This window comes from Oncorhynchus keta, chromosome 21 (genome assembly GCF_023373465.1).
Source record: "Oncorhynchus keta strain PuntledgeMale-10-30-2019 chromosome 21, Oket_V2, whole genome shotgun sequence".
Lineage (NCBI taxonomy): Eukaryota > Metazoa > Chordata > Actinopteri > Salmoniformes > Salmonidae > Oncorhynchus > Oncorhynchus keta.
In genome coordinates this window covers 22,061,870-22,088,198 of record NC_068441.1, presented here as the reverse complement: position 1 = coordinate 22,088,198, position 26,329 = coordinate 22,061,870, and the positions used below count along the sequence as shown (strand labels likewise).

At 43.7% G+C, this 26,329-nt stretch overlaps 2 protein-coding genes across 3 annotated transcripts in view; one reads left to right on the top strand and one right to left on the bottom strand.

Annotated features, from left to right (window-relative positions):
* LOC118400263 (succinate dehydrogenase [ubiquinone] iron-sulfur subunit, mitochondrial-like) overlaps positions 1–26,329 on the top strand; it is a 401,361-nt gene that overhangs the window by 275,516 nt on the left and 99,516 nt on the right. The window lies entirely within an intron of this gene.
* The window catches only part of LOC118370843 (ephrin type-A receptor 8-like), a 153,131-nt gene that overhangs the window by 32,989 nt on the left and 93,813 nt on the right, over positions 1–26,329 (bottom strand). For both annotated transcript variants that reach the window (XR_008074244.1, XM_052473469.1), the window contains exons 3-5: positions 17,264–17,461; positions 16,954–17,103; positions 16,445–16,760 (exon numbers count right to left, since the gene is read on the bottom strand). Coding sequence is in view for 1 of the 2 variants with exons in the window: in XM_052473469.1 (XP_052329429.1) it covers positions 16,445–16,760; positions 16,954–17,103; positions 17,264–17,461 (664 nt within the window). In the remaining variant the exon portion in view is untranslated. The remainder of the gene's footprint in view (positions 1–16,444; positions 16,761–16,953; positions 17,104–17,263; positions 17,462–26,329) is intronic.

The window sequence follows — 26,329 nt, the reverse complement described above, 5'->3', positions numbered from 1 at the left end:
AACAGACTATGATCGATAATGTCAAAAGCTGCACTGAAGTCGAACAAGACAGCCCCCACAATCATTTTATCATCAATTTCTCTCAGCCAATCAGTCATTTGTGTAAGTGCTGTGCTTGTTGAGTGTCCTTCCCTATAAGCATGCTGAAAGTCTGTTGTCAATTTGTTTACTGTGAAATAGCATTTTATCTGGTCAAATACTATTTTTCCAGAAGTTTACTAAGGGTTGGTAACAAGCTGACTGGTTGGCTATTTGAGCCAGTAAAGGGGGCTTTACTATTCTTGGGTAGCGGAATGACTTTAGCTTCCCTCCAAGCCTGAGGGCACACTCTCTCGAGTAGGCTTAAATTGAAGATGTGTCAAATAGGAGTGGCAATATCGTCTGCTATTATCCATTAATATCATCTGCTATTAATGTTCTATCCAGATTGTCACACCCCGTGACTTGTCATTGTTGATAGACAATAATATTTTTCTTCCACACTGACTTTACGGCATTCAAAAGTACAATTATTTTCTTTCATAATTTGGTCCAATATACTTGGATGTGTAGTGTCAGCGTTTGTTGCTGGCATGTCATCCCTAAGTTTAGTTATCTTGCCAATGAAAAAGTCATTAAAGTAGTTGCAATGTCAGTGGGCTTTGTGATGAATTAGCCATCTGATTCACTGAATGAAGGAGCCGAGTTGACATGTTTCCCCAAAATTTAATTTAACCTCTCTAGGGTAGGTGAGACGCTACGTCCCACCAGGCCAACATCCGGTGAAACTGCAGAGCGCTAACATTCTAAATACACCATTCGTTATATTAAACATTCTTGTAAATACATCTATCTTACATCATTTAAAAGATGAACGTCTTATTAATCCAGCCGCTGTGTCAGATTTCAAAAGGGCTTTACTGCGAAAGCAAACCATGCAATTTTCTGAGGACAGCGCCCCACACACACAAGTATTACAAGCATTTTCCAACCAAACATTAGCGTCACGAAAGTCAGAAATAACAATAAAATAAATTGCTTACCTTTGAAGATCTTCCTCTGGTGGCAATGCCAAGTGTCCTAACTACACAGTGAATGTTTGTTTTGTTTGATAACATCCATTTTTATAGACTAACACAAAACATTTTTAAACCCCTTGCGTCATGATTTCTGTCTCATTCAACTTTGGACGAAGAGTTCGTGGTAATTACACACACTAAACAAGAGTTTATCCAGTCATGGTTGGTTTCAATGCAATCCTCTGGTTGTTACTAACACAACCATACTTGATGGTTCTTTTCCCGGGACGTATTGACCGAAACAAACCGATTTGAAGACACCAATCAATGACCTCATTGCGCCCCAATGGTAGGAGCGGTCTATCGTTGATTGACTGTATTTTGGTCCAATGAAATCTAGCTTGGAGGATAGCCAATGTGCTGAGGTAAATGGCAATATGTAATGGTTATACGTTCAAAGACCAACCTTTGTCGTAAGCTCTGGCGTAATAGAGGTTCATTCGCCATTGCAAATCCTACTTGACGGAGCCACAAGTGTAACGCATAGCAGTACATAGTCAATAGCATTTTCAGCAAGTTTATATATTTAAATTATGGCGAATAAATCAGGAAAAGCTGAAGTCTAGGTATACAGATTTAACGCAAATTATAGAGGAAATTGATAGAAAAAGCGAGACCGAGTTGCTTCAGGAAGATGAATCTTTCAGTTTTGCTACCGGTAATGGACTGAGTTATGATTCCGTTTATGGAGTTATTGGATTTTCAACTGCTGGGGAAGGGCTACAAACTGTTTGGACAACTTCTACACTAGCCCTACCCTGTTTACAGAGGTGAGGAAGTGGGATGTGTGGGCTTGTGGCACCATTCGGACAAACAGAGTGGGCTTTCCAAAACGACGTGAACGACATGCCTAAGCGGGCTGAGCGGGGTACCATGCGATGGATTCGTGAATATGGTCTGCTCTTCATAACGTGGATGGATACCAGAGAGGTGGTCATGTGCACAACTATCCACAAGACCTTCAATGGCGATCACGTCGTCAGGTGTGTGAAGGACGGTAGCGGGGCATGGACCACAAAAAAAATCCATTCCAGCTGCTGTGAAGGACTACAACAAGGGCATGGGAGGTGTGGATCTGTCAGATGCATTAATAGGAAACTACAATGTTGTCCACAAGACCGGGAAATGGTACAAGACATTTTTCTATCATTTCATTGACATTGCTGTGGTGAATGCCTTCATCCTCCAGAAGGAAATGGCCAAGAGCTGTGGACAGCCCCCCATCTCACAGCTAGCCTTCAGGGAGCTGCTCATCCAGGAGCTTGCTAGCTACAGCAAGTCCACTGCAGCACCTTCTGTCCCCTCTACCTCTGTCCCTTCTGCTCCAACCAGTGGTGTTCACCTGCCCAGATTCATCTCTGCAGGCATGAATGTGCCTCAGGGTAAAAAGGGCACAGTAGGGAGACGTCGTTGTGCCCTTTGTCACAGGAAATGCCCCATCACCTGCACCACCTGTTCAGTAAGCCTCTGCTTTACAGCAGAAAGAGACTGCTATGGGCCATGGCACAATATTGTGTAGAGGACTGAGGGTTTTCACAATATTGTAAATAGAAAATGTGTAAATAGTTAACCTTGTTATTTGTTTATGTTGAATTATTATTATTTATTTTTTTTAAATATTTTTTATATATTTTTTGTCTGTAGTTCTTTCCTTCAAAATGTATCACTGTACCAATTCGGCCACTTGGGTACATTTCGGTACATTTGTGTGGGACAGCTGGGTGACTTCATGCTCAATGTCATGTAGCTCGCTCATTCTTGAAGTTATCTGTCTAAAACTTTGCTTAGATATTGTTGCCATCTTATGTTCTTCATTCAGATAATCCCCAGCATCCTATCTGTATGTTTGGCTGTTCTTGTTCATTTGAAAGATGATCCTTGTATTTTCTTCTACCAGATCTATTGTGTTATATTCTCCTACATTCAATTTACATTTCCACAAAATTCAGCGTTTTTCTTTCAAATGATACCAAGAATATGCATATCCTTGCTTCTGGGCCTGAGCTACAGGCAGTTATTTTAGGGTATGTCTTTAGGTGGAAATTGAGAAGAAGGGGGGGTACCCCAAAGAAGTTTTAAGGTGCCCCAAAGCTTTTTACTATCATTCTTTATATAATTTACCTTACCTTTGTTTCATAGTTTAGTTTATTTTTATTTTTATTTACTTTAGTCACATGATTTCTTAATTTGGAAAATGTTTGCCAATCATTTGGGCTGCCAGACTTAATTGCCATACCTTTTGCCTCATCCCTCTCAACCATACAATTTTTCAGTTCCTCATCAATCCAAGTGGATTTAACAGTTTTTACAGTCATTTTCTTAATGGGTGAGTGCTTATTAGTAACTGGAATAAGTAGTTTCATAAATGTGTCAAGTGCAGCGTCTGGTTGCTCACTATATTAGGCCCAACCTTTGGAACTTTGCTTTTCCTAGATATGGCTATTATATTGTGATCACTACATCCTATGGATTTGGATACTGCTTCAGAGCAAATATCTGCAGCGTTAGTAAAGACGTGATCAATACCTGTTGATGATTTAATTACTGTGCTGTTTGTAACTATCCTGGTAGGTTGACTGACAATGGATCCAGGTTGCAGGCACTGGGTCACAGTGTGACTTTTTTTCCTGAGTGGGCAGCTTGATGACAGCCAGTCAATATTTAAATCACCCAGAAAATATACTTCCCTGTTGATATCACATACATTATCAAGCATTTCACACATATTGTCCAGATACTGACTGTTAGCACTTGGTGGTCTATAGCAGCGTCCCACCAGAATGGGCTTTAGGTGAGGCAGATGAACCTGTAGCCATATTACTTCAACAGTATTTAACATTAGATCGTCTCTAAGCTTTACAGGAATGTGGTTCTGAATATAGACCGCAACACCTCCTCCGTTGGCATTTCTGTCTTTTCGGTAGATGTTATAACCATGTATTGCTACCACTATCGTCAAAGGTATTATCTAAGTGAGTTTCAGAGATAGTCAGAATACTAATGTCATCTGTTACAAGCAAGTTATTGACTTCATGGACCTTGTTTCTTAGGCTACCTATGTTAATATGGAGTATTTGATCACTTTTCTGGGTTGCTTGATTGTTTTTAATACTTTACTGGGAAGGTTATCAGAGGTAGACTTACTCATGTTATTTACATTGAAGCTGATAGTGCAGGGTGAGCTGCATAAAGTGGTCTTCCTACTATTGCACACCGCCTCAGTGCTAACAGTGTAACTCTGGTTTATAGGCTCATGATTACTTCTTACAATAGCTGTAAGATAAACAGATGTATTCGGTGCAATTAGGGGTACATTGTGTTTGCCAATGCCCCTAAGATGATGTACATTTGATGCAGCATTATGACAACTCATTGTCACAATGGTAGGGATTAACTGAGCTGGTATTGGATCATTTACCAGTCATTGTTTCAACGCAGCCTTGAAATGCGTGGACAGAGTCCAGGAGCCAAGATGATTTGGATGGACTCCGTCATTCCTGTAGAGTATCTTCTGTTTCCAGAATGTGTCGAAGTTATCTATAAAAGTGACTCCAGCAGAGCTACACTACTCTTTTAACCAGATGTGTATTGCCAGCAGTCTGCTGAATCTTTCACACCAGCGACCCAACGATGGTACTGGACGGCTTCATAAAGCCTTCACAGAGACTACATAAATGTGTTACAAATCATCTATAACAGTATGTCATGCTTTATAAAGGGTTCATAAATGTGGCAGAACTGTGTGACATAACCACCAATGTCAAATATTATTATTATTATTATTATTATAAATATGACAACCCACTATGTCGATATGACCTTATAAATCATATTAAATTGAGGCTTCACAAAGCATTTAACCCTGTCATGCATATTGGTAAAGCATTGCAACTTCATTATATTGGGTTCGATTCATGGGACCACCCATATGGAAAAATGTATTCATGCATGACTGTAAGTCGCTTTGGATAAAAGTCTCTGCCAAATTGTGTATATTATATTATATATCAATAAAACATTTCTAGGATGGCCCAACCTCTTTCCCTCTTGGGTGAATAGTGAATATTGGACCTGACCTCAACTTCCCCCCCAAATGCTGTGCTGCAGGATGCACCCACTCTAAAGTGTAAAAAGCAACACAATAAACTTTGGTAGGGCCTTTTAAAATCACTATTTATTGTTTGCATCTACCTCAGTTTTTTCAACAACAAAAACAAAATCACACATTTTTAATAAAAAACATTGGATTTTCTGTTTGTCACAACAATGCTTAAACCACATCAGGGGATAACTTTTGAGGTCTGGGAAAAATCTACGAAAGTTTGATTGTCTTAACTGTAGTTTCCCTTTAAGTCAGTGAGCATGCCCTGCCCTGTGGTTTTCTGTAGTGCATTAAGCCATCGGAGTCCAATGGAATGGGTGCAGTCAAAGGGCAGCAACACTCCATATTAACCAGAGCCCCATGAAATAACACCATATAATATACATTCCATAGATCCTACTGAGTATTCCTGACAATACTTTTACTGTTTCACCCAGAATAGGTCTAAGCCAATATGTATTCCATATACAGTCATTTGCATTGGAGATATTTGTTTGACCTTGGGACATGTGTAATGCAAATGTCCCTGAAATATTAACAAATATGAATCATTGTTAATGTTTAGGCAATCATTTTTCATATATGGATCATTCTTGGGATGCTGTAATATTTAATAAAAAATATACTTTTTTTTAATAGAATGAATGCATTTTCTGAACACAACATTAAGTAAATATTAAACCTTCATGAAAACATATTTTCCCACCTCAGGCATTAAAACGCTTTTATTTAACGCTTTTGTCCATGGATACCATTTCTCTTCAATCCTATCACGGACAATATGGAAGTTGTCTGAATATGATTATAAAAGATACTTGGTAAAAAAAATATGCATTTACCCAATGCTCATGTTCCCTCCAAACTAATTTAATTATTATAAATATAAAATGTTTGTAAAATCTCATAATGTTGCTATACTAAACCCTGAAATAGACACGTCAGCGGGCTCATCATTGAAATAAAAAAATGCTTTACATTCAGAATTTTGACATAAATCTAATCTTCTTGGGATTGTCCTTAACATTTCAGACTGAGCTTAGAAAACATTAAATTCATATTTATTCATTCATCTGGCAATTCATCTGGCCCACACTGCCTGCCCTTCAGGACACCTACAGCACCCAATGTAGGCCAAAGAGATCCACAAGGACATCAACCACCCGAGCTATGGCCTGTTCACCCCGCTATCATCCAGAAAGCGAGGTCAGTACAGGTGCATCAAAGCTGGGACTGAGAGACTGAAAAACAGCTTCTGTCTCAAGGCCATCAGACTGTTAAATAGTCATCACTAGCTGGCTACCATCAGGTTACTCAAACCTGCACCTTAGAGGCTGCTGCCCCATATACAGTGCCTTGCAAAAGTATTCACTCCCCTTGCCATTTTTCCTATTTTGTTGCATTACAACCTGTAATTTAAATATGTTTTTATTTGGATTTCATGTAATGGACATACACAAAATAGTCCAAATTGGGGAAGTGGAAAAAATAACTTGTTTCAAATGTTTTTTTATGTGTAAATGTAAAAGGGGTGCGTGCATATGTATTCACCCCCTTTGCTATGAAGCCCCTAAAAAAGATCTGGGGCAACAATATATACACCTGTCCTGAAAGGCCCCAGAGTCTGCAACACCACTGAGCAAGGGTGCTCCACTAGCAAGCGACACCATGAAGACCAAGGAGCTCTCCAAACAGGTCAGGGACAAAGTTGTGGAGAAGTAGGGTTGGGTTATAAAAAATATCAGAAACTTTGAACATCCAACGGAGCACCATTTAAATCCATTATTAAAAAATGGAAAGAATATGACTCCACAGCAAACCTGCCAAGAGAGGGCTGCCCACCAAAACTAACAGACCAGGCAAGAAGGACATTAATCAGAGAGGTAACAGAGACCAAAGATAACCCTGAAGGAGTTGTAAAGCTCCACAGCGGAGATTGAAGTATCTGTCCATAGGACCACCTTAAGCCATACACTCCACAGAGCTGGGCTTTACAGAAGAGTGGACAGAAAAAAGCCATTGCTTAAAGAAAGAAATAAGCAAACACGGTCGGTGTTCACCAAAAGGCATGTGGGAGACTCCCCAAACATATGGAAGAAGGTACTCTGGTCAGATGAGACTAAAATTGAGCTTTTTGACCATCACGGAAAACGCTATGTCTGGTTCAAACCCAACACCTCTCATCACCCCGAGAACACCATCCCATGCTGTGGGGATGTTTTTCATCGGCAGAGACTGGGAAACTGGTCAGACTTTAAGGAATGATGGATGGCGCTAAATACAGGGAAAGTCTTGAAGGAAACCTGTTTCAGTCTTCCAGAGATTTGAGACTGGGACGGAGGTTCACCTTCCAGCAGGACAATGACCCTGTGCAAACTGCTAAAGCAACACTTGAGTGGTTTAAGGTGAAACATTTAAATGTCTTGGAATGGCCTAGTCAAAGCCCAGACCTCAATCCAATTGAGAATCTGTGGTATGACTTAAAGATTGCTGTACACCAGTGGAACCCATCCAACTTGAAGGAACTGTTGCTGATTTTGCCTTGAAGAATGGGCAAAAATCCCAGTGGCTAGATGTGCCAAGCTTATAGAGACATACCCCAAGAGACTTGCAGCTGTAATTGCTGCAAAATGTGCTGTACTAAATTACTTATTTCACAAACATTTTTTTGCATCTTCAAAGTGTTTCGCATGTGGTGTAAATCAAATTATACATACTCCCCCAAAAAATCAATTTTAATTCCAGGTTGTAAGGTAACAAAATTGGAAAAATGCCAAGGGAGTGAAAACTTTCGCAAGCCACTGTACATAGACATGGAATCACTAGCCACTTTAATAATGGAACACTAATCACTTTAATTAATGTTTACATACTGCTTTACTCATCACATATGTATATAATGTATTCTATTCTACTGTATTTTAGTCAATGCCACTCCAACATTGCTCATCCTAATATTTATATATTTCTTAATTCCATTCATTAAATTTTAGACTTGTGTGTATTGTTGTGAATTGTTAGATATTATTGCACTGTTGGAGCCAGGAACACAAGCACTTCGCAACACCCACAATAACATCTGCTAAATATGTGTACGAGATCAATAACATTTGATTTGATTTGAAAAAACAATTTCATAAATGCATCAAGTGCAACGTCTGGTTGCTCCTCATTACACACCACAGACCAATAAATATTCTTTACATCTACAACATAGGAATCACTACAAAACGTATTGTATGACCTCTTATACACTATATTAGGCCCAGCCTTTGGAACTTTGGTTTTCCTAGATATTACTATTATATTGTGATCACTACATCCGATGGATCTGAATAGTGCCTTCAAGCAAATTTCTGCAGCATTAGTAAAGACATGATCAATAGATGTTGATGATTTAATTCCTGTGTTGTTTGTAAGTACCCTGGTAGGTTGACTGATAACCTGAACCATGTTGCAGTTTGAAGCTTTTTCTTGAATGAGCAGCTTGATGAAAGCCAGTCATTATTTAATCACCCAGAAAATATACCTGATATGAATGACCGAAGGTGTCTCAAATAGGTTATTAACGTTCTCCTGATTTATGAAGGTTCTCTCATGATCCACAGGTTAATGTAGGGTGGGAGAGATATTTAAATGGCTCGATGGACCTGCAAAGCTTGCGTTAGTGTGTGTGTCAGAACCAAGTTGGAGACCAGGGCTTGATTACAACCTGTTACATGGTGCCAACATTTTGTGGCTGATCTTTCAGCGGAGGAGTGGGTGAATGTGTCAAAGACCTGACTGGGACCAAAACCACACGATATGGCTCTATTTGTTGTGTGCATGTTTGTGTACTGAGCAACATCGAACTTGACTCCAGATGAAAGACACTTTCAATGACTTTAGGTTGGGGGCTTTCATTAAGGTAAGTGGTTTTTGTTGTAACATTGTCCCCAGGCTATTGCACACACAGCACATATAAGCATGGGATATCAACCATTCAAAGTTGGCCTTAGTGGGAGTGACCATAGAATTCTATAGGAGTGACCTTACTGAGTAAAGTATTTCTCATCGTCACAACTAAACACAGTCAAAAAGTCATAATTATTGCTTAACCCTGCCCATTTCCATCATTTATTTTCTTAAAATGTGATTTTAAACCTAACCCTAACTAATGAAGTCCAAGTTTGATGCATTGGTTCACCAGACATTCCATGCACTTGGGCGGAAGTGTCTGAGATTAGGTGTAATGTGACTAACATGACATCACTTAAGAGCCTAAGCCGTCCTTCAGCATAACAGGTCATCCTTTATAAAGCACATGTTTATATCATATCCAACATAGTGGGTTATGTCACATTTGACATTTGCAATTGTGTCACACAGTTATTCCAAATGCATGAACCCTTTATAATTCATGACATACTGTTATAGATGCTTTATAAAAGGCACAATGAAGGGCTTTATTAAGCCTTTATAAGCTGAACTTCATTTAAAGAGGAACCTGTATTTAAAAAAAATAAAAGACCTCACCAATAATACTCACTTAAAATATTTGAAAATATTTTTGTTTGTCTTTGAAATGATCATAACATCGTTGCAGACATAATCACATTTTCACTATGTTTTCGCATCCAGGTCACCCATGATATGTCAGTATTAGACGTCCATCCATGTCTGAGGACGCCGGGAGATCAGGTGGAAACTGGCCACTAACGGCAACAGTGCGCGCTGTTACCCCCAAGTAGGTTTGGGTTTTGCGAAGAGAGTTTTGGACAGGATAGTAGATGGGCATAAGCATCTACCTCTGGATAGAAAGTTGTTTGAGATTTTGCTTTACGCTGTCTCACTGTCTCTCTGTCGTTGTCTCTCTGACGCTGTCTCTCTCTGTCTGTCTATCTCTGTATCTCTGTCTCTCTCGCTGTCTCTTTGTCTGTGTATCTCTGTCTCTCTCGCTGTCTCTTTGTCTGTGTATCTCTGTCTCTCTCGCTGTCTCTTTGTCTCTCTCGCTGTCTCTTTGTCTCTCTCGCTGTCTCTTTGTCTCTCTCGACAGCGAGACAGAGACAGCGACAGAGAGACAACAACTAAGAGACAAAGAGACAGCGAGAGAGACAAAGAGACAGCGAGAGAGCCAAAGAGACAGCGAGAGAGCCAAAGAGACAGCGAGAGAGCCAAAGAGACAGCGAGAGAGATTGTCTCTCTGTATCGTTGTCTCTCTGTATCGCTGTCTCTCTGTCAGTCTGTATAGCTGTCTCTTTGTCTCTATGTATCGCTGTCTCTCTGTCACTCTGTATAGCTGTCTCTTTGTCTCTCTGTATCGCTGTATCGTTGTCTCTCTGTCTCTCTGTATAGCTGTCTCGCTGTCTCTCTGTATAGCTGTCTCGCTGTCTCTCTGTATAGCTGTCTCGCTGTCTCTATGTATCGCTGTCTCTGTTTAGCTGTCTCTCTGTCTCTCTGTATAGCTGTCTCTCTGTCTCTCTGTATAGCTGTCTCTCTGTATCACTGTCTCTCTGTCTCTCTGTATAGTTGTCTCTCTCTCTGTCTCTCTGTATCGCTGTCTCTCTCTCTGTCTCTCTGTATCGCTGTCTCTCTCTCTGTCTCTCTGTATCGCTGTCTCTCTCTCTATCTCTCTGTATCACTGTCTCCCTGTCTCTCTATATCACTGTGTCTCTGTCTCTCTGTATAGCTGTCTCGCTGTTTCTCTGTCTCTCTGTTTCTCTGTATTGCTCTCTCTGTATCGCTGTCTCTCTGTATAGCTGTCTCTTTGTCTCTCTCGCTGTCTCTTTGTCTCTCTCGCTGTCTCTCTGTCTCTCTCACTGTCTCTCTGTCTCTCTCACTGTCTCTCTGTCTCTCTCACTGTCTCTCTGTCTCTCTCACTGTCTCTTTGTCTCTCTCACTGTCTCTTTGTCACTCTGTTGCTGTCTCTTTGTCACTCTGTTGCTGTCTCTTAGTCGCTGTCTCTGTCTCTATCTCGCTGTCTCTCTCGCTATCTCTTTGTCTGTGTATCTCTGCCTCTCTGTCACTCTCACTGTCTCTTTGTCTCTCTCGCTGTCTCTTTGTCTCTCTCGCTGTCTCTTTGTCTATCTCGCTGTCTCTCTGTCTCTCTCGCTGTCTCTTTGTCTGTGTATCTCTGTCTCTCTGTCTCTCTCGCTGTCTCGTTGTCTCTCTCGCTGTCTCTTTGTGTCTCTCGCTATCTCTTTGTCTCTCTGTATCGATGTCTCTCTGTCTCTCTGTATAGCTGACTCTCTGTCTCTATGTATCGCTGTCTCTCTGTCACTCTGTATAGCTGTCTCTTTGTCTCTCTGTATTGCTGTATCGCTGTCTCTCTTTCTCTCTGTATAGCTGTCTCTCTGTATCGCTGTCTCTCTGTTTAGCTGTCTCTCTGTCTCTCTGTATCGCTGTTTCTCTGTATCGCTGTCTCTCTGAATAGCTGACTCTCTGTATAGCTGTCTCTCTGTCTCTCTGTATAGCTGTCTCTCGGTATCTCTGTAACGCTGTCCCTCTGTCTCTCTGTATAGCTGTTTCTCTGTATCGCTGTTGCTCTCTCTGTCTCTCTGTATAGCTGTCTCTCTGTATAGCTTTCTCGCTGTCTCTCGGTATCTCTGTAACGCTGCCTCTCTGTCTCTCTGTATCGCTGTCTCTCTGTATAGCTGTTTCTCTGTATCGCTGTTGCTCTCTCTGTCTCTCTGTATAGCTGTCTCTCTGTCTCTCTGTATAGCTGTCTCTCGGTATCTCTGTAACGCTGTCTCTCTGTCTCTCTGTATCGCTGACTCTCTGTCTCTCTGTATAGCTGTTTCTCTGTATCGCTGTTGCTCTCTCTGTCTCTCTGTATAGCTGTCTCTCTGTATAGCTTTCTCGCTGTCTCTCGGTATCTCTGTAACGCTGCCTCTCTGTCTCTCTGTCTCTCTGTATAGCTGTCTCTCTGTATCGCTGTTTCTCTGTATCGCTGTCTCTCTGTATAGCTGTCTCTCTGTATAGCTGTCTCTCTGTATCGCTGTCTCTCTGTATCGCTGTCACTCCGTCTCTCGGTCTCTCTGTCTCTCTGTCTCTCTGTATAGCTGTCTCTCTGTATAGCTGTCTCTCTGTATAGCTGTCTCTCTGTATAGCTGTCTCTCTGTATAGCTGTCACTCCGTCTCTCTGTATCGCTGTCTCTCTGTATCGCTGTCTCTCTGTATCGCTGTCTCTCTGTATAGCTTTCTCTCTGTATCGCTGTCGCTCTCTCTGTATCTATGTATAGCTGTATTGCTGTCTCTCTGTATCGCTGTCTCTCTGTATAGCTGTCTCTCTCGCTGTCTCTCTGTATCGCTGTCTCTCTGTATAGCTGTCTCTCTGTATAGCTGTCTCTCTGTATAGCTGTCTCTCTGTATAGCTGTCTCTGTCTCTCTGTCTCGCTGTATAGCTGTCTCTCTGTATAGCTGTCGCTCTCTCTGTCTCTCTGTATAGCTGTATCGCTGTTTCTCTGTATCGCTGTCTCTCTGTATAGCTGTCTCTCTGTATAGCTGTCTCTCTGTATAACTGTCTCTCTGTATAACTGTCTCTCTCTCTGTCTCTCTGTTTCTCTGTATAGATGTCTCTCTGTATCGCTGTCTCTCTGTATAGCTGTCTCTCTGTATAGCTGTCTCTCTGTATAGCTGTCTCTCTGTCTCTCTGTATAGCTGTCTCCCTGTCTCTCTGTATAGCTGTCTCTCTGTCTCTCTGTAGAGCTGTCTCTCTGTAGAGCTGTCTCTCTGTCTCTCTGTATCGCTGTCTCTCTGTATAGCTGTCTCTCTGTATAGCTGTCTCTCTGTATAGCTGTCTCTCTGTATAGCTGTCTCTGTATAGCTGTATCGCTGTATAGCTGTATCGCTGTCTCTCTGTATAGCTGTCTCTCTGTATAGCTGTCTCTCTGTCTCTCTGTATCGCTGTCTCTCTGTATAGCTGTCTCTCTGTATAGCTGTCTCTGTGTCACTGTTTCTCTGTCTCTCTGTATCGCTTTATCTCTGTCTCTCTGTCTCTCGCTGTCTCGCTGTCTCACTGTCTCGCTCTCTCTCTCGGTCTCGCTCTCTCTGTCGCTGTGTCGCTCTCTCTCTCGCTGTCTCTTTAGCTGTCTAGCTGTCTCTGTCTCTCTCTCGCTGTCGATGTGTCGCTGTCTCTGTCTCTCTGTCACTGTCTCTGTCGCTATCTCTCTGTCTCGCTGTCTCTCTGTCTATCTTTATAGCTGTCTCACTGTATTGCTGTCTCTCTGTATGGCTGTCTCTGCCTCTCTGTATAGCTGTCTCTCTGTATAGCTGTCTCTCTGTAACTCTGTATAGCTGTCTATCTGTATCGCTGTCTCTCTTTATAGCTGTCTCTCTCTCTCTGTATAGCTGTGTCTCTGTATATAGCTGTCTCTCTGTCTCTGTATAGCTGTTCCTCTATATCGCTGTCTCTCTGTATCGCTGTTTCTCTGTATAGCTGTCTCTCTTTATCGCTGTCTCTGTATAGCTGTCTCTCTGTCTCTCTGTCTCTCTGTATCGCTGTCTCTCTGACTCTCTGTCTCTCTGTATAGCTGTCTCTCTGTCTCTCTGTCTTGCTGTATTGCTGTCTCTCTGCATAGCTGTCTCTCTGTCTCGCTGTATCGCTGTCTCTCCCTGTCTCTCTGTCTCGCTGTCTCTCTCTCTGTATCACTTTCTCTCTGACTCTCTGTCTCTCTGTATAGCTGTCTCTCTGTCTCTCTTGTATAGCTGCCTCTCTGTCTCTCTTTATAGCTGTCTCTGTCTCTGTATAGCTGTCTCTGTCTCTCTGTATCTGTGTCTCTCTGTATAGCTGTCTCTGTATAGCTGTCTCTCTGTATAGCTGTCTCTCTGTATAGCTGCTGTCTCTCTGTCTCTCTGTATCGCTGTCTCTCTGTATAGCTGTCTCTCTGTCTCTCTATAGCTGTCTCTCTGTATAGCTGTCTCTGTATAGCTGTATCTCTGTCTCACTGTATTGCTGTCTCTCTGTATGGCTGTCTCTGCCTCTCTGTATAGCTGTCTCTCTGTATAGCTGTCTCTCTGTAACTCTGTCTCGCTGTCTCTCTCTCTGTATCACTTTCTCTCTGACTCTCTGTCTCTCTGTATAGCTGTCTCTCTGTCTCTCTTTATAGCTGCCTCTCTGTCTCTCTTTATAGCTGCCTCTCTGTCTCTCTTTATTGCTGTCTCTCTGTATAGCTGTATAGCTGTCTCTGTATAGCTGTCTCTCTGTATCGCTGTCTCTCTGTATCGCTGTCTCTCTGTATCGCTGTCTCTCTGTATCGCTGTCTCTCTGTATCGCTGTCTCTTGCTTTCTCGTTGTCTCGCTCTCTCTCTCGGTCTCACTCTCTCTCTGTCGCTGTGTCGCTGTCTCTCTCGCTCGGTCTCTCTCGCTGACGCTCTGTCTCTCTCGCTGTCTCTCTAGCTGTCTCTCTGTATAGCTGTTTCTCTGTCTCTCTGTATCATTGTCTCTCTGTATCGCTGTCTCTCTGTATCGCTGTCTCTCTGTATCGCTGTCTTTCTGTCTCTCTGTCACTGTCTCTCTGTCGCTGTCTCTCTGTCGCTGTCTCTCCGTCTCTCTCGCTCTCTCGCCGTCTGTCTCTCTTGCCGTCTATCTCTCTCGCCGTCTGTCTCTCTCGCCGTCTGTCTCGCTGTCTCTCTCGCTGTTTCTCTTACTCTCTGTGTCTCTTGCTTTTTCTCTGTCTCGTTCTCTCGCTCTCTGCTTGTCTATGTGTGTGTGTGTGTCCACCTCTTTCTATGTAACAAGGTCAGATAGGCTGGTTGACTTGAGTGGATGTGATCAGGCTAAGTGTGTGTGCCCATATCAGTGTGTCCTCAGTTGCTCTCGCCTTATCTCTATCTCTCTGTATGGGCCATTTTACTCCATTCTCCCCCGGCAGTCAAAAGCCCTGGTGTGGGCTGACACACACAAACACACACACTCACAGCGCTATTTCGAATGTCACTTTAACCGTGACAAGAGAGCTGTCAACCGGCCTCCTATATCAAAGAGAGGGATCTGTCTATCCTCTCCCATTGTCCTCCCTCTATCTTTCTCTTCACTCTTTTCTACTTCCACTCTTTCCTTTCTGTGACACCTTTAATGCGACATCATGCAATCATTCAGACAGATGATATCACGCTTACAGTGAAACCCAGGGGCTCTAGTGAGCCTTAGGGAAGAACCCCTTAAACACACACACACTCCTTTTCTCTTGCATACATACTGCTTATCCACTTAACCCATCTCGCTCTCTATCATTCTCTCTCTCGGGTTCTCTCTCTCGTGCTCATGGTTGTCTGCATGGCAACGACTCGTCTCGTTTCGTGTCGTGTCCTGGGATGTGCGTGACTGGAGAGAGGTGAATTAGCACAGTGACCCAGTTTGGTCACAGAGAGACGAGTCCACACACGTCAGCTCTCTACTACAGCCACTACTGCTACTACAAAGCACTAAGATGATGTCTAGACTATAGACAAATGGAGAGATTCATGAGATAAGCATCTAAAACATAACAAAACTGTGTGTGTGTGTGTGTGTGTGTGTGTGTGTGTGTGTGTGCCAGGAGACGTCAGTGCCTTGTTCGCAGGTGAGTGTGTTTCCTTCAGGCAGTTAACAGGTACTGTAGACAGATACTGTAAACAGGTACAGTAAACAGGTACCGTAAACAGGTACCGTAAACAGGTACCGTAAACAGGTACCGTAAACAGGTACCGTAAACAGGTACAGTAAACAGGTACAGTAAACAGGTACAGTAAACAGGTACTGTAAACAGGTACAGTAAACAGGTACAGTTAACAGGTACTGTAAACAGGTACAGTTAACTGGTATGTAGATGAGGGGAGATGTGTGTGTGTGAAACAAGACAGGTGAACCTGTGTTCCGTGCCTCGTTTGTTTGGCACATTATGCAGACGGAACGCGTTTAATTATCCAGCGCCTGTGATTAATAGTTTTTAATTACCATAACCCTGGCAACCTAAAATATGCACATGTCACTAAATGAAGTCAGTCCATCAGAGAAAATGAACAAAACAAAAATTTAAGCGAGACAAGGAACTAAAAAAAATGCTTGAGTATCTTTCATGACTCACCACAGCTTATCTTAAAAATGTAAAAATTATTCAGGACTACGAGCTATTCAACCTTGCGATAGCTGGACTGGTATTATAGGTTTGAAAGAACTTGAACCACACAGAAAATGTCCAAGGCTGAACATTGACAATAAAAACACAGATTGGTACAGGTAAAGTAAAGTACGATAAAAAAAAGCAGGACAGTAACATAATGTAAAACAAGAGAGCCAAATACATCCCTAATTCAGAGTGTGACTCACCAATGCAGGACTCCCTGTGCTCCTCGAACCCAGCGCTGCATATACACCTCCCGATGGGCACCAGCCACTCCCCCTCAGCGCTGCAGTACATCTTGGGCGTGTCTCTCTCTTCGGCGTGGTCCACACACTGACCCCTGACCTCCACCAGGGAGGAGGAGTCAGCACCCGTCACCACGTCAGTGAACACGGCCAGGTTGCGGCCCACGCCTGAGCAGCGCTTGTAGTACACCCTGACAGAGGTCAGGGCGATGCACGCCCCGATGTCCTGGAAGGCCAGGTAGAAGCCTCGTCTAGTGAGGGGGCCCACACCTCGAACCTGGGAGGAGACAAAGGACAATACAACACAATAATCCAACTCAAAAGGTTTCAGTAAATGTAGAATGGGAGCAAAGTCAGGGGTGGCACTGTGAAAGGCACCCATTTCAGCACCATGGACACCTCCGTGCAGGAGAAGCACAGCGCTGAAACACTGCTCACTCAAAACATGAAAGTCAAATAAGTTAGCATACTTCTGTGTTGAGTTTGAGTCTCCTGACTCCCAGGTCCACTCCAGTAAAGCTCTCATCTGCAGCGATGGTATCGATCTTGGTGAACTGGGTCTCTCTGATGGCCGTGCCTACAGCTCGGTCCGACTCATAGTAGTACAGGTTAAATGTCTCCTGCTCATCATAACACACACAAATAAATGATCAAAGACAGAGCTGTCAATAGTCTGTGTTGATCTTTGAAGCAAAACACGTACTTATCTTCATCTCTTTCTCCCTCCCTCCCGTCCTCCCTCACCCCACATTCTCAACCACTATCTCCGATCCCTTGTACCTTGCAGGTTCCCAGGACTCCAGGCATGCTGTTACAGTCCCGGAGGGTGAACTTGACCTCGATATAGATCCTCCTGGCTCCGTCACGAGGGATCCAGCCTGTCCTCAGCCAGTTGTTCTGACTGGGACTCATCACGTTACACACCTGGTACGTGTGGATGGGACTGAAATACTCATCCATCTCATTTATAGCATCCCACTGCAGGAGATGGAGAGATAGAGGGAGGAGGATAAGGGGAAAAGAGAGAGAGAAAATGGAATGAGGGAAAGGGTTAAGAGAATAAAGTTAGTCAGGAAGGGGGAAAGAGACGGTCCTGAATATCCAAGGTTTCCAAAATAAATTTGGTGTCACAAATGTTTTAACTGCTCTGTGTCACGCCTTGGTCTTAGTATTTTGTGTTTTCGTTAATTATTTGGTCAGGTCAGGGTGTGACATGGGTTTATTTAGTTTTATTTCAAATCAAATCAAATTTCGTATTGGGGTTTTGTAGTTATTGGGATTGCGGCTGAGTAGGGGTGTTGCATAGGCTTGGCTGCCTGAGGCGGTTCTCAATCAGAGTCAGGTGATTCTCGTTGTCTCTGATTGGGAACCGTATTTAGGTAGCCGGGGTTCACTGTGTATTTCGTGGGTGATTGTTCCTGTCTCTGTGTTAGTTGTCACCAGATAGGCTGTAATTAGGTTTCACGTTCCGTTTTGTTGTTTTGTATTTGTATCAGTTATTTTCATGTACCGCGATTCATTCATTAAAGACATGAGTAACCACCACGCTGCATTTCGGTCCGACTCTCTTTCGACAAACGAAGAACGCCGTTACACTGAATGTTTGTCTAATTCCAGAAAACAGTACAGGCTAAGTAACATCATAGGGTTAGTCATACAGATCTGCTACAGTAACAGCAGGATTACATTCACAACACTCATTAATAACCAATGATACACATGATCATAACCCCTTCTACAACAGAATGCTGCTTTAATTAGTCTCTTCGTATGGTTACACACTTCCTCAATGTGTCAGGCCTAAAGCCTTCATTCATTCTGCCAAGTATACACGTGTCTGGAGACAGACCTCTACACGACAGGCATATCAATTGAAAATCTGTTCAAACGGACTCGATTCCCATTACTTGCCGTATGCCATTCTGTGTTCCTTCTAAAAGCAGTGTGTTTCATTGTGTATCTGAAGCATTGCATCATTCTCTCTTCAGTACTGTTTAAGGTGTGTGTTTGTGTTACTGCTGTCTTGATGTAATGCTGAGAACTATATGAGTGTGCTGTGATTAGCCCAGCTGTCTAGAGGGAATACAAGCAATGGCTACACTTAAACTTATTCCTTGAGGAAGAAGTCTTCACTTCTATAGATAACCTTTATATGACCCCCCCCCCCCCAATCCAGCTGTGATCAGGAATAGTCGACTCAGTTACACACTCAGTGCTAGACAAAAAGTACTATTCCTAGTCCACATTTAAATGTATTAAAGCTCCACAACTTTCAAGTGATTCTACGGATGTTGAACTCAGGTCAAATAGAGTAATTGGCAATGAGGTGCAGGTGTGTGTGTATACCTGTATGTATCCATCCTTGGGGCTTAGAGCTAAATGCATTATGTGAGTGTCTGGGTTATTGAAATGGAAAGAGATGACCTGGGAAGAGCTTTTGGCCAGAGCCAACTGAACTTGGCCCCAGCTAAGACGAGGCTTCACAAAGAGACCCACCACCTCTCCTCTCCTCACCCCTCCCCATCCCCACCTCCCCATGAGACAGAAACAGTGTAGTAATTAAGATCTTGGACGTCTCACCCGTGTCAACCGCTCATCCTCTCATCTTTATCTGCTAAATTGAAATTGTCCTTGAACTCATGAAGCCCTGCTTTAATTAGCCTTTCTCATTATCCCATCTTCCCATCAACATCTTCTTTCCCACTCTCATCTTTAATGGGAAACTAACATTTTCTCTCCAGTAATATTCCTGTTAGAGAGGACATTTTCAAATAATGAATCAGGCACACCTGATGTGGCACATTTGTGAGACTTGAGAGCTGGTGACTTGACTAGATTATGATCCGTATGGTATATGAGATGGCATTTCAATGTGTTGTGACAGTAGGATAAAAGGTTAAAGTGATTGACTGGCTGCTGTCAGCTCTACTGAGGGATCCAAGGAGTGTTTCTTTGTATGCCTGGGTGACATGGAGATGATATGACTCTATCACCCCAACAACACATATAAACGGCCACAGAGACATGTGGCTGTGTGTGTGTCTGTGTGAGTGAGTGGAGGAATTAATTGGGCTGTACATTGCACATCTGTTTCCTGCCTGCCAACACAGACCATCTCCAATCAGGATTCATCAGATGTGGCAATCACAGACAACACAGTTATCCCATTCACACACTCAAGAATGCACGCACGCACACACACACGCGCACACACACACACACACAAACACACTAACGGTTTTGACTTGAGGTTATTATTTATAGGGGTGCCAGGTAGGTTGTGCCTACCAGAGAAAACATTGGTTTCTCCTTTTAGTTTGGGTGGGAATGAGTCCCATCTGGTCCGTCAAGTCTACACCAATACAAAGGACTTATGTAAAAGTCAGGATGGAAATAAACTTTTCATAAACCCTTAAAACATTGGAAAGAACTTCAAAAACAACTATATTCTGTTGCGTGGGTTGTATTAGCAACAACAATGATTACACACACACACATATAATAATATCACAATGAGTTCTGGTTCCTCCAGAAATGTCCTGTACCTCGGGCCTAAAAAGAGTCCTGCCCGGTAAAGGAGTTCAGTGAACTCAAGTGACTTTTGTCACGCGATGTTTGTCCGTTCATTCAGTGTAGCGTAAACCCAGTATTAAACATACAATCAATATAACAATTACTTTACCACAGAACTTTAAAGCGGATCAACTCTTACTTAAGTCCTCAACTACCACTAACTACACAAATCACAGTATACATCACATCCAAACAAATGAAATACCGTATATAAAAAGGTGGTAGTCAGTCGGTCAGTCAGACAATCCAATCCGCCAATAGATCTCCAGCGGAGAAAGGCCACGAAGAACGGAGAGGTGTAGTCCAGGGACGCGATGAGTGGATCCGATCCTGGGTAAACTCTCTTAGGCTACAAAACACACGTTTAACGGCAACAAAACAAACGGAATAGAGAAGCTTCGGAACTGAGGGTTGAACACATCCTCATGCACGTCTCCATCACAACCCCACTTTCGCACAGCTGATGCTGGCTATTTAATTGGGAATTAAAGGGAAAGCGCCCTATTGCAAGGAGCTGCACTGAGACGGTTCAGAAAAATTCAGGGCCGTCACACACCCCCTCCCCTGGAAAAAGCCGACCATTGCCCTGGAAGGCACATCTTGGTCGGGGAAACCGAGAAAGGTCTCCTCATCACTTTCCTCTACAAAAATATTCATTACTTTTTGGAGCTCACGCTCCTCAGCTGAGGGGTCACAGGCCTTAAGGTGCGAGACTTCTGGGTCTGGGAATCCGAGAAAAGTCTCCTCACTTTCCTCTTCAAAGATATCCAGGACCTTGCGGCGCTCAATCGCCTCCAATTCCTCAGCCGAGGGGTAACAGGCCTTAAGGCGTGAGACATGAACAACGCGCATATCTTCACCTGTGTCCTCTTTCACCACTCGGTAGTTCAAAGGGCCCATCTGCTCCACAATCCTATATGGTCCTTGCCATTTAGGAGCGAGCTTGGCCGAGAAGAATTGTTCAGCTTTCGAGTAAGGATGAGAGCGAAGCCACACCCGATCATGAAGCTGGAACTGCATGTCTCGTCTGTTCTTATCATAATTTCTCTTCTGCTTGAGTCGAGCCTGGATCATGTTCTTTGAGACAAGAGCTCTCAAGTCATGGAGATGGCCTACCTGGTCATAGCAAGCAGCGTCTGGAGTAAGCTGCTGGGGCTGTAGCACCATATGCAAGGGTCCTCGGAGAGGACGACTTAGGTTCAGCTCTGCAGGTGTGACTCCAGTGGACTCTTGCACCGCAGAATTCAGGGCAAATCGAAACTCGTGAAGGTGCTTGTCCCAGTGTTTGTGCTGGGTCCCTACATAGGAAGCAATCATTGTCTTCAAGGTTCGATTTACTCTCTCAGTGAGATTGGTCTGTGGGTGATAGGCCGTGGTCAACTTCTGTCTCAGGTTCCATCTTTGGCAGGTCTCCTCAAAGAGATCAGAGACAAATTGGGAACCTCGATCAGACAGGATGTAATCAGGCACTCCCCAGCGAGTCAGGATCTCTTTCGTAAGGATGTTAGAGACGGTCCTCGCTGTGGCCTGACGCAGGGAAAAGAGCTCCACCCACTTTGAATAATAATCAACAAAAACAAGCATGTACACATTCTGATTGGAGCTTCTAGGAAATGGACCCATCAAATCCACTCCTAACATTTCCCAAGGTCGGGTAACCACCGTTTGCTGCAACTTGCCAGCAGGCTTTCTACCTTCTGGTTTGTACATCTGACAAACCTGACAATTTCGGATGTGTGACTTCACATCCATGCTCAGATGTGGCCAGTAGAGTAACGCTTGCAACCGCTTGTAGGTTTTGAACCTGCCCAAATGACCAGCTAATGGGTCTTCATGGAAATGTTGAAGCAGTTGTAGGCGTAGAGTGTCCGGTATGTACATTTGGTAGAGTGTTCTGTGAGGTAGTTGTACGACTCGGTAGACTTTATCTTCAATGATGGTCAGCTTTGTGGTAGGATTGACCATCTTTTCTCCATCTTCCAGGATAGTCTGGTACAAAGCCTGTACTTCTGGATCATCCTGTTGAGCTTTCCATATGGCCTCATCAGAGATGGGAAAGTCCGTTTTGGGCGAGTCTCGACTGCTTGACAGGACAGTAGCACATGTAAGATCAGGGCCACCGTTATCACAAGTAGGAGCTCTGGACAAGGCATCTGGAACAGTGTTGTATTTTCCTTTCCTGTATTCCACTGCAAATGTGAACTCTTGCAACCGTAGAGCCCATCTTATGAGTCTGGTGCTTGGTTTGTTGGTCTTGAACACCCACACAAGGGAGGAATGGTCAGTGACCACAGTGAAGTGTCTTCCTTCCAAGTAGTACCTCCACTTTTCCAAAGCCCAGACCACTGCAAGGCACTCTTGCTCTGTTGTGGAGTAGTTCCGTTCTGCTCCATTCAATGTCCGACTGGCGAACGCTAGCACTTCTTCAGTGCCAAGTCCAGTCTGTTGGACTAGGACAGCACCAAGTCCAACATCACTTGCATCAGTGTAAACAACAAAAGGGCAATCAAAGTTGGGATGACCTAAAATGGGAGGTGTGACGAGATGTCGTTTCAGGGTTTCAAAGGAAGTCTGGCACTCTGCCGTCCATTGGAATTTAGCTCCTTTTCGCTTCATCGCGTTGAGGGGTTCTGCCACCTGGGAGAAGTTCGACACAAACCGATGGTACCATCCAGCCATACCAAGGAACCGTTGAAGGGCCTTGAGTGTGGTTGGCACAGGGAAGTCTTGTACAGCCTTTGTCTTTTCAGGATCCACATGAATGCCGTCGAAAGACACAATATGGCCAAGGAACTTCAGGGAGGTTTGGCAGAAGTTGCTCTTCTTCATATTTAAGGTCAGACCAGCTTCTCTTAGCTTGTCCAACACTGCTTGAAGATCTTGAAAGTGTCTTTCTCTGTTCTGAGAGTAGATAATTATATCGTCCAGGTAGACGAAACAGATCTTCCCTTTGAGCTCACCTAACGCAATCTCCATGAGTCTTTGGAAAGTGGCAGGGGCATTCTTTAATCCAAAGGGCATCACCTTAAAGGAAAACAAGCCCTCGGCACAGACAAACGCAGTCTTGTCCTTGCTTTCCTGGTCCATCTCAACCTGCCAATAACCACTATTGAGATCAAGGGTAGTGAACACAACAGCGCCAGACAATGACTCCAGGATCTCATGGATGGTGGGAAGAGGATAGGCATCAGTCTGGGAAACATTGTTGGTCTTCCTATAGTCCACACAAAATCTAAGACCACCAGTCTTTTTGGGATGAGGACAGCAGGAGCAGCCCAGGGAGAGGAGGAACGTTCTATTATATCTTGGGTTAACATATCATTTATGAGTCCCTTTTGGATGATTAGCTTCGCTGGGGACAAACGATATGGCTTTTGCTTGATCTGCATTTCCTGTGTAAGGAATATTTTGTGCTTCAGGAGCCTGGTGCGTCCCAGCTTTGAAGTACATACATCAGCATTATTCTGCAGCTGTTCCAACAGCCTTAACTCCTCTGGCTGTTCCAGCTGAGCTCTTCTCACAGCCTGTAAAAGGAGATCGTCAGAAGGATTATCGAGGGTTAGTGGTACCGGAGCAATGGCAGAGAAGACTGCCACATTTGAACCCCAATCATGTAACTTCATAGTTTCTGATTGGAAGAAATGCTTCTCGCTCGGATTGTATGGAAACCAGTAGCAATTGTGTGCGATATCAATCTGGACACCACTGAAGTACATGAAATCAATTCCCAACACGACAGGAAAAGCAAGGTTCCTGGTTTGTAGAATAACAGAAGGAATCATATAGGAGTGGTTACACAGGCGGAACTCTACCTCACTCCATCCAAGTGGTCGGCTAGCCTCACCATCAGCCAGATAGAGTGGACCTTCTGTCCACGGCTTCAAGTTGTATTGTGGACCATTAACCTCCTTCCACAGTTTCTCATTGAGCAGTGTGTAGGATGACCCGGTATCCAAGATGGCTCTTCCTGTCCATGGGCCTATGGACAGGGGTAACACCAGTTGGTGCGGTATTAACTGAAAGGAAGGGGATGTCGATGGGGGCGTAGGCAGTGACTCTTGGGGTTTCAGCTCTGGTTAAAGCACCCAGAGAAGGATGGTCATTGCTGCGAAGAGAGTTAGGTGTGTTGGCCTGTTGTGATTTGTGGTTTCTGGAAGGGTTTACTTGATACGGTCTTGGACATGTAGCTGAAGAATGTCCCTTTTGGCTACATCTCCAACAAAACATGAGAGGGGTCTTGGCTGGAGACTCTGGCTGTTGTTGATGGTCTGTCTTGGGTAACTGTTTGGGTGTCTGTTTCTTTCTCTGGTCATATTGCTGTTGGCATTCTCTATCCTTCTCAAACTGCTGTCCCAAGCGAACTAGTCCATCGACAGTGGTGACTCGTTCTCGGAGTTGACTGGCTAGTAGTGGGTTGATGTTCTTCAAGATCAATTTAATGACCTCTTCCTCCTCAATGCCAGGTTTCCACCTTCTGCACAGGGAGTGGTAACCGTATGCAAAGTCACGGATACTCTCCTTCTCTCCTTGTACTCGATTTCTGACTCTGTCTGCCAATTCATCTGTGTAGTCCTCAGATAGAAATGCAGAGGAAAACTTGGCCTCAAAGTCAGCCCAGGAGGTAGTGGTGAGACGTGCCACATCCCACCAGTCTCGAGCTGTTCCATGCAACACATTCCTCAATGTGGCAAGGAGTTCTTCGTCAGCCAGGGGATTGAGGGCAAGAAAGTCACGACATCTTTCTAGATACATTAGCGGATCAGGACTGTCATCTTTTTTCCCAAAGGTGGAAATTGCAATTTAATGGGCATCGCCCCCAGATGAAGTCTACTCAAATCACCACGAACAAACGAGCTAGGAGGGATTGAGGAAGTAGAGGGGGAGTGCGTTATCGGACAATGAAAATGAACACCAGGATGCATGGTGGATTGCATCCTGCAAGGGGTGGCTGCAGCATGGCCTGGTCTTGGCTGTTCAGAGGTGCCAGCTTGGCCCTCAGTGGTCTGAACTGAAGTGGACACCAGGGAAACTCTGTGTAAGGAGTTGTGCCTAATGGAGGCCATGTCCACAGACACGTCATCCAACATTTTAACACAATTAGAGAGCTCTGTCTGCAAGTGTTCTACAGTGTTAACCATGGGAGAAAAAAGAGAATTAACGTCCTTGAGGACCTCAGTGTGGTGATGTTGCAGGCGCCATTGGAGAGTGGCAGTGAGTTGGTTTCGTTGGTAGTCAAACTGCCTGTCTATGGCACCAGTCATTTCCCGTCTTCCACTCTCACTGAGCTCTGTCAGCGTGTGGGTTAGAGTGCTCAGTGAGTTTCTGAATTCCATGGCACTCTGTTGTTGCTCTTCCCTCAGACATTTGAATTTATGGTGGATAAGAGTTTGGAGATGTTGTTGAGTCCGACGAATATCAAGGATGTCACCTTGAAGTTGTAAGACTACAACTTCTGGAGATAAACCAGACAATGGAGGAAGGTTGGGTGTCAGAGGGAGGACTAGCTCAGTACTTCCACCCAGATCCATGTCAATAAGTGAGTAACTGGTTAGACCTGTGGCCTGTGGCTCAGGCCGAGCATTCAGATTCCCAGGGCTCTGGCCCAAATCAACTCCATTATCTCCATTCACATTATGATTTGTATTGTCAGCTTGATGGTCAGAATGGCCCTGTGTATTCCCATTGACAGGTATGACATGGATGAGCACATTATCTTGGGGTGAATCCATTGTTTTAATTCCACACAAAATATTTGCTTTGGTTAGTTCTCAATGTTGAGCTGTCCCATCTGGGGTGCCATTTTTTATGTAACGGTTTTGACTTGAGGTTATTATTTATAGGGGTGCCAGGTAGGTTGTGCCTACCAGAGAAAACATTGGTTTCTCCTTTTAGTTTGGGTGGGAATGAGTCCCATCTGGTCCGTCAAGTCTACACCAATACAAAGGACTTATGTAAAAGTCAGGATGGAAATAAACTTTTCATAAACCCTTAAAACATTGGAAAGAACTTCAAAAACAACTATATTCTGTTGCGTGGGTTGTATTAGCAACAACAATGATTACACACACACACATATAATAATATCACAATGAGTTCTGGTTCCTCCAGAAATGTCCTGTACCTCGGGCCTAAAAAGAGTCCTGCCCGGTAAAGGAGTTCAGTGAACTCAAGTGACTTTTGTCACGCGATGTTTGTCCGTTCATTCAGTGTAGCGTAAACCCAGTATTAAACATACAATCAATATAACAATTACTTTACCACAGAACTTTAAAG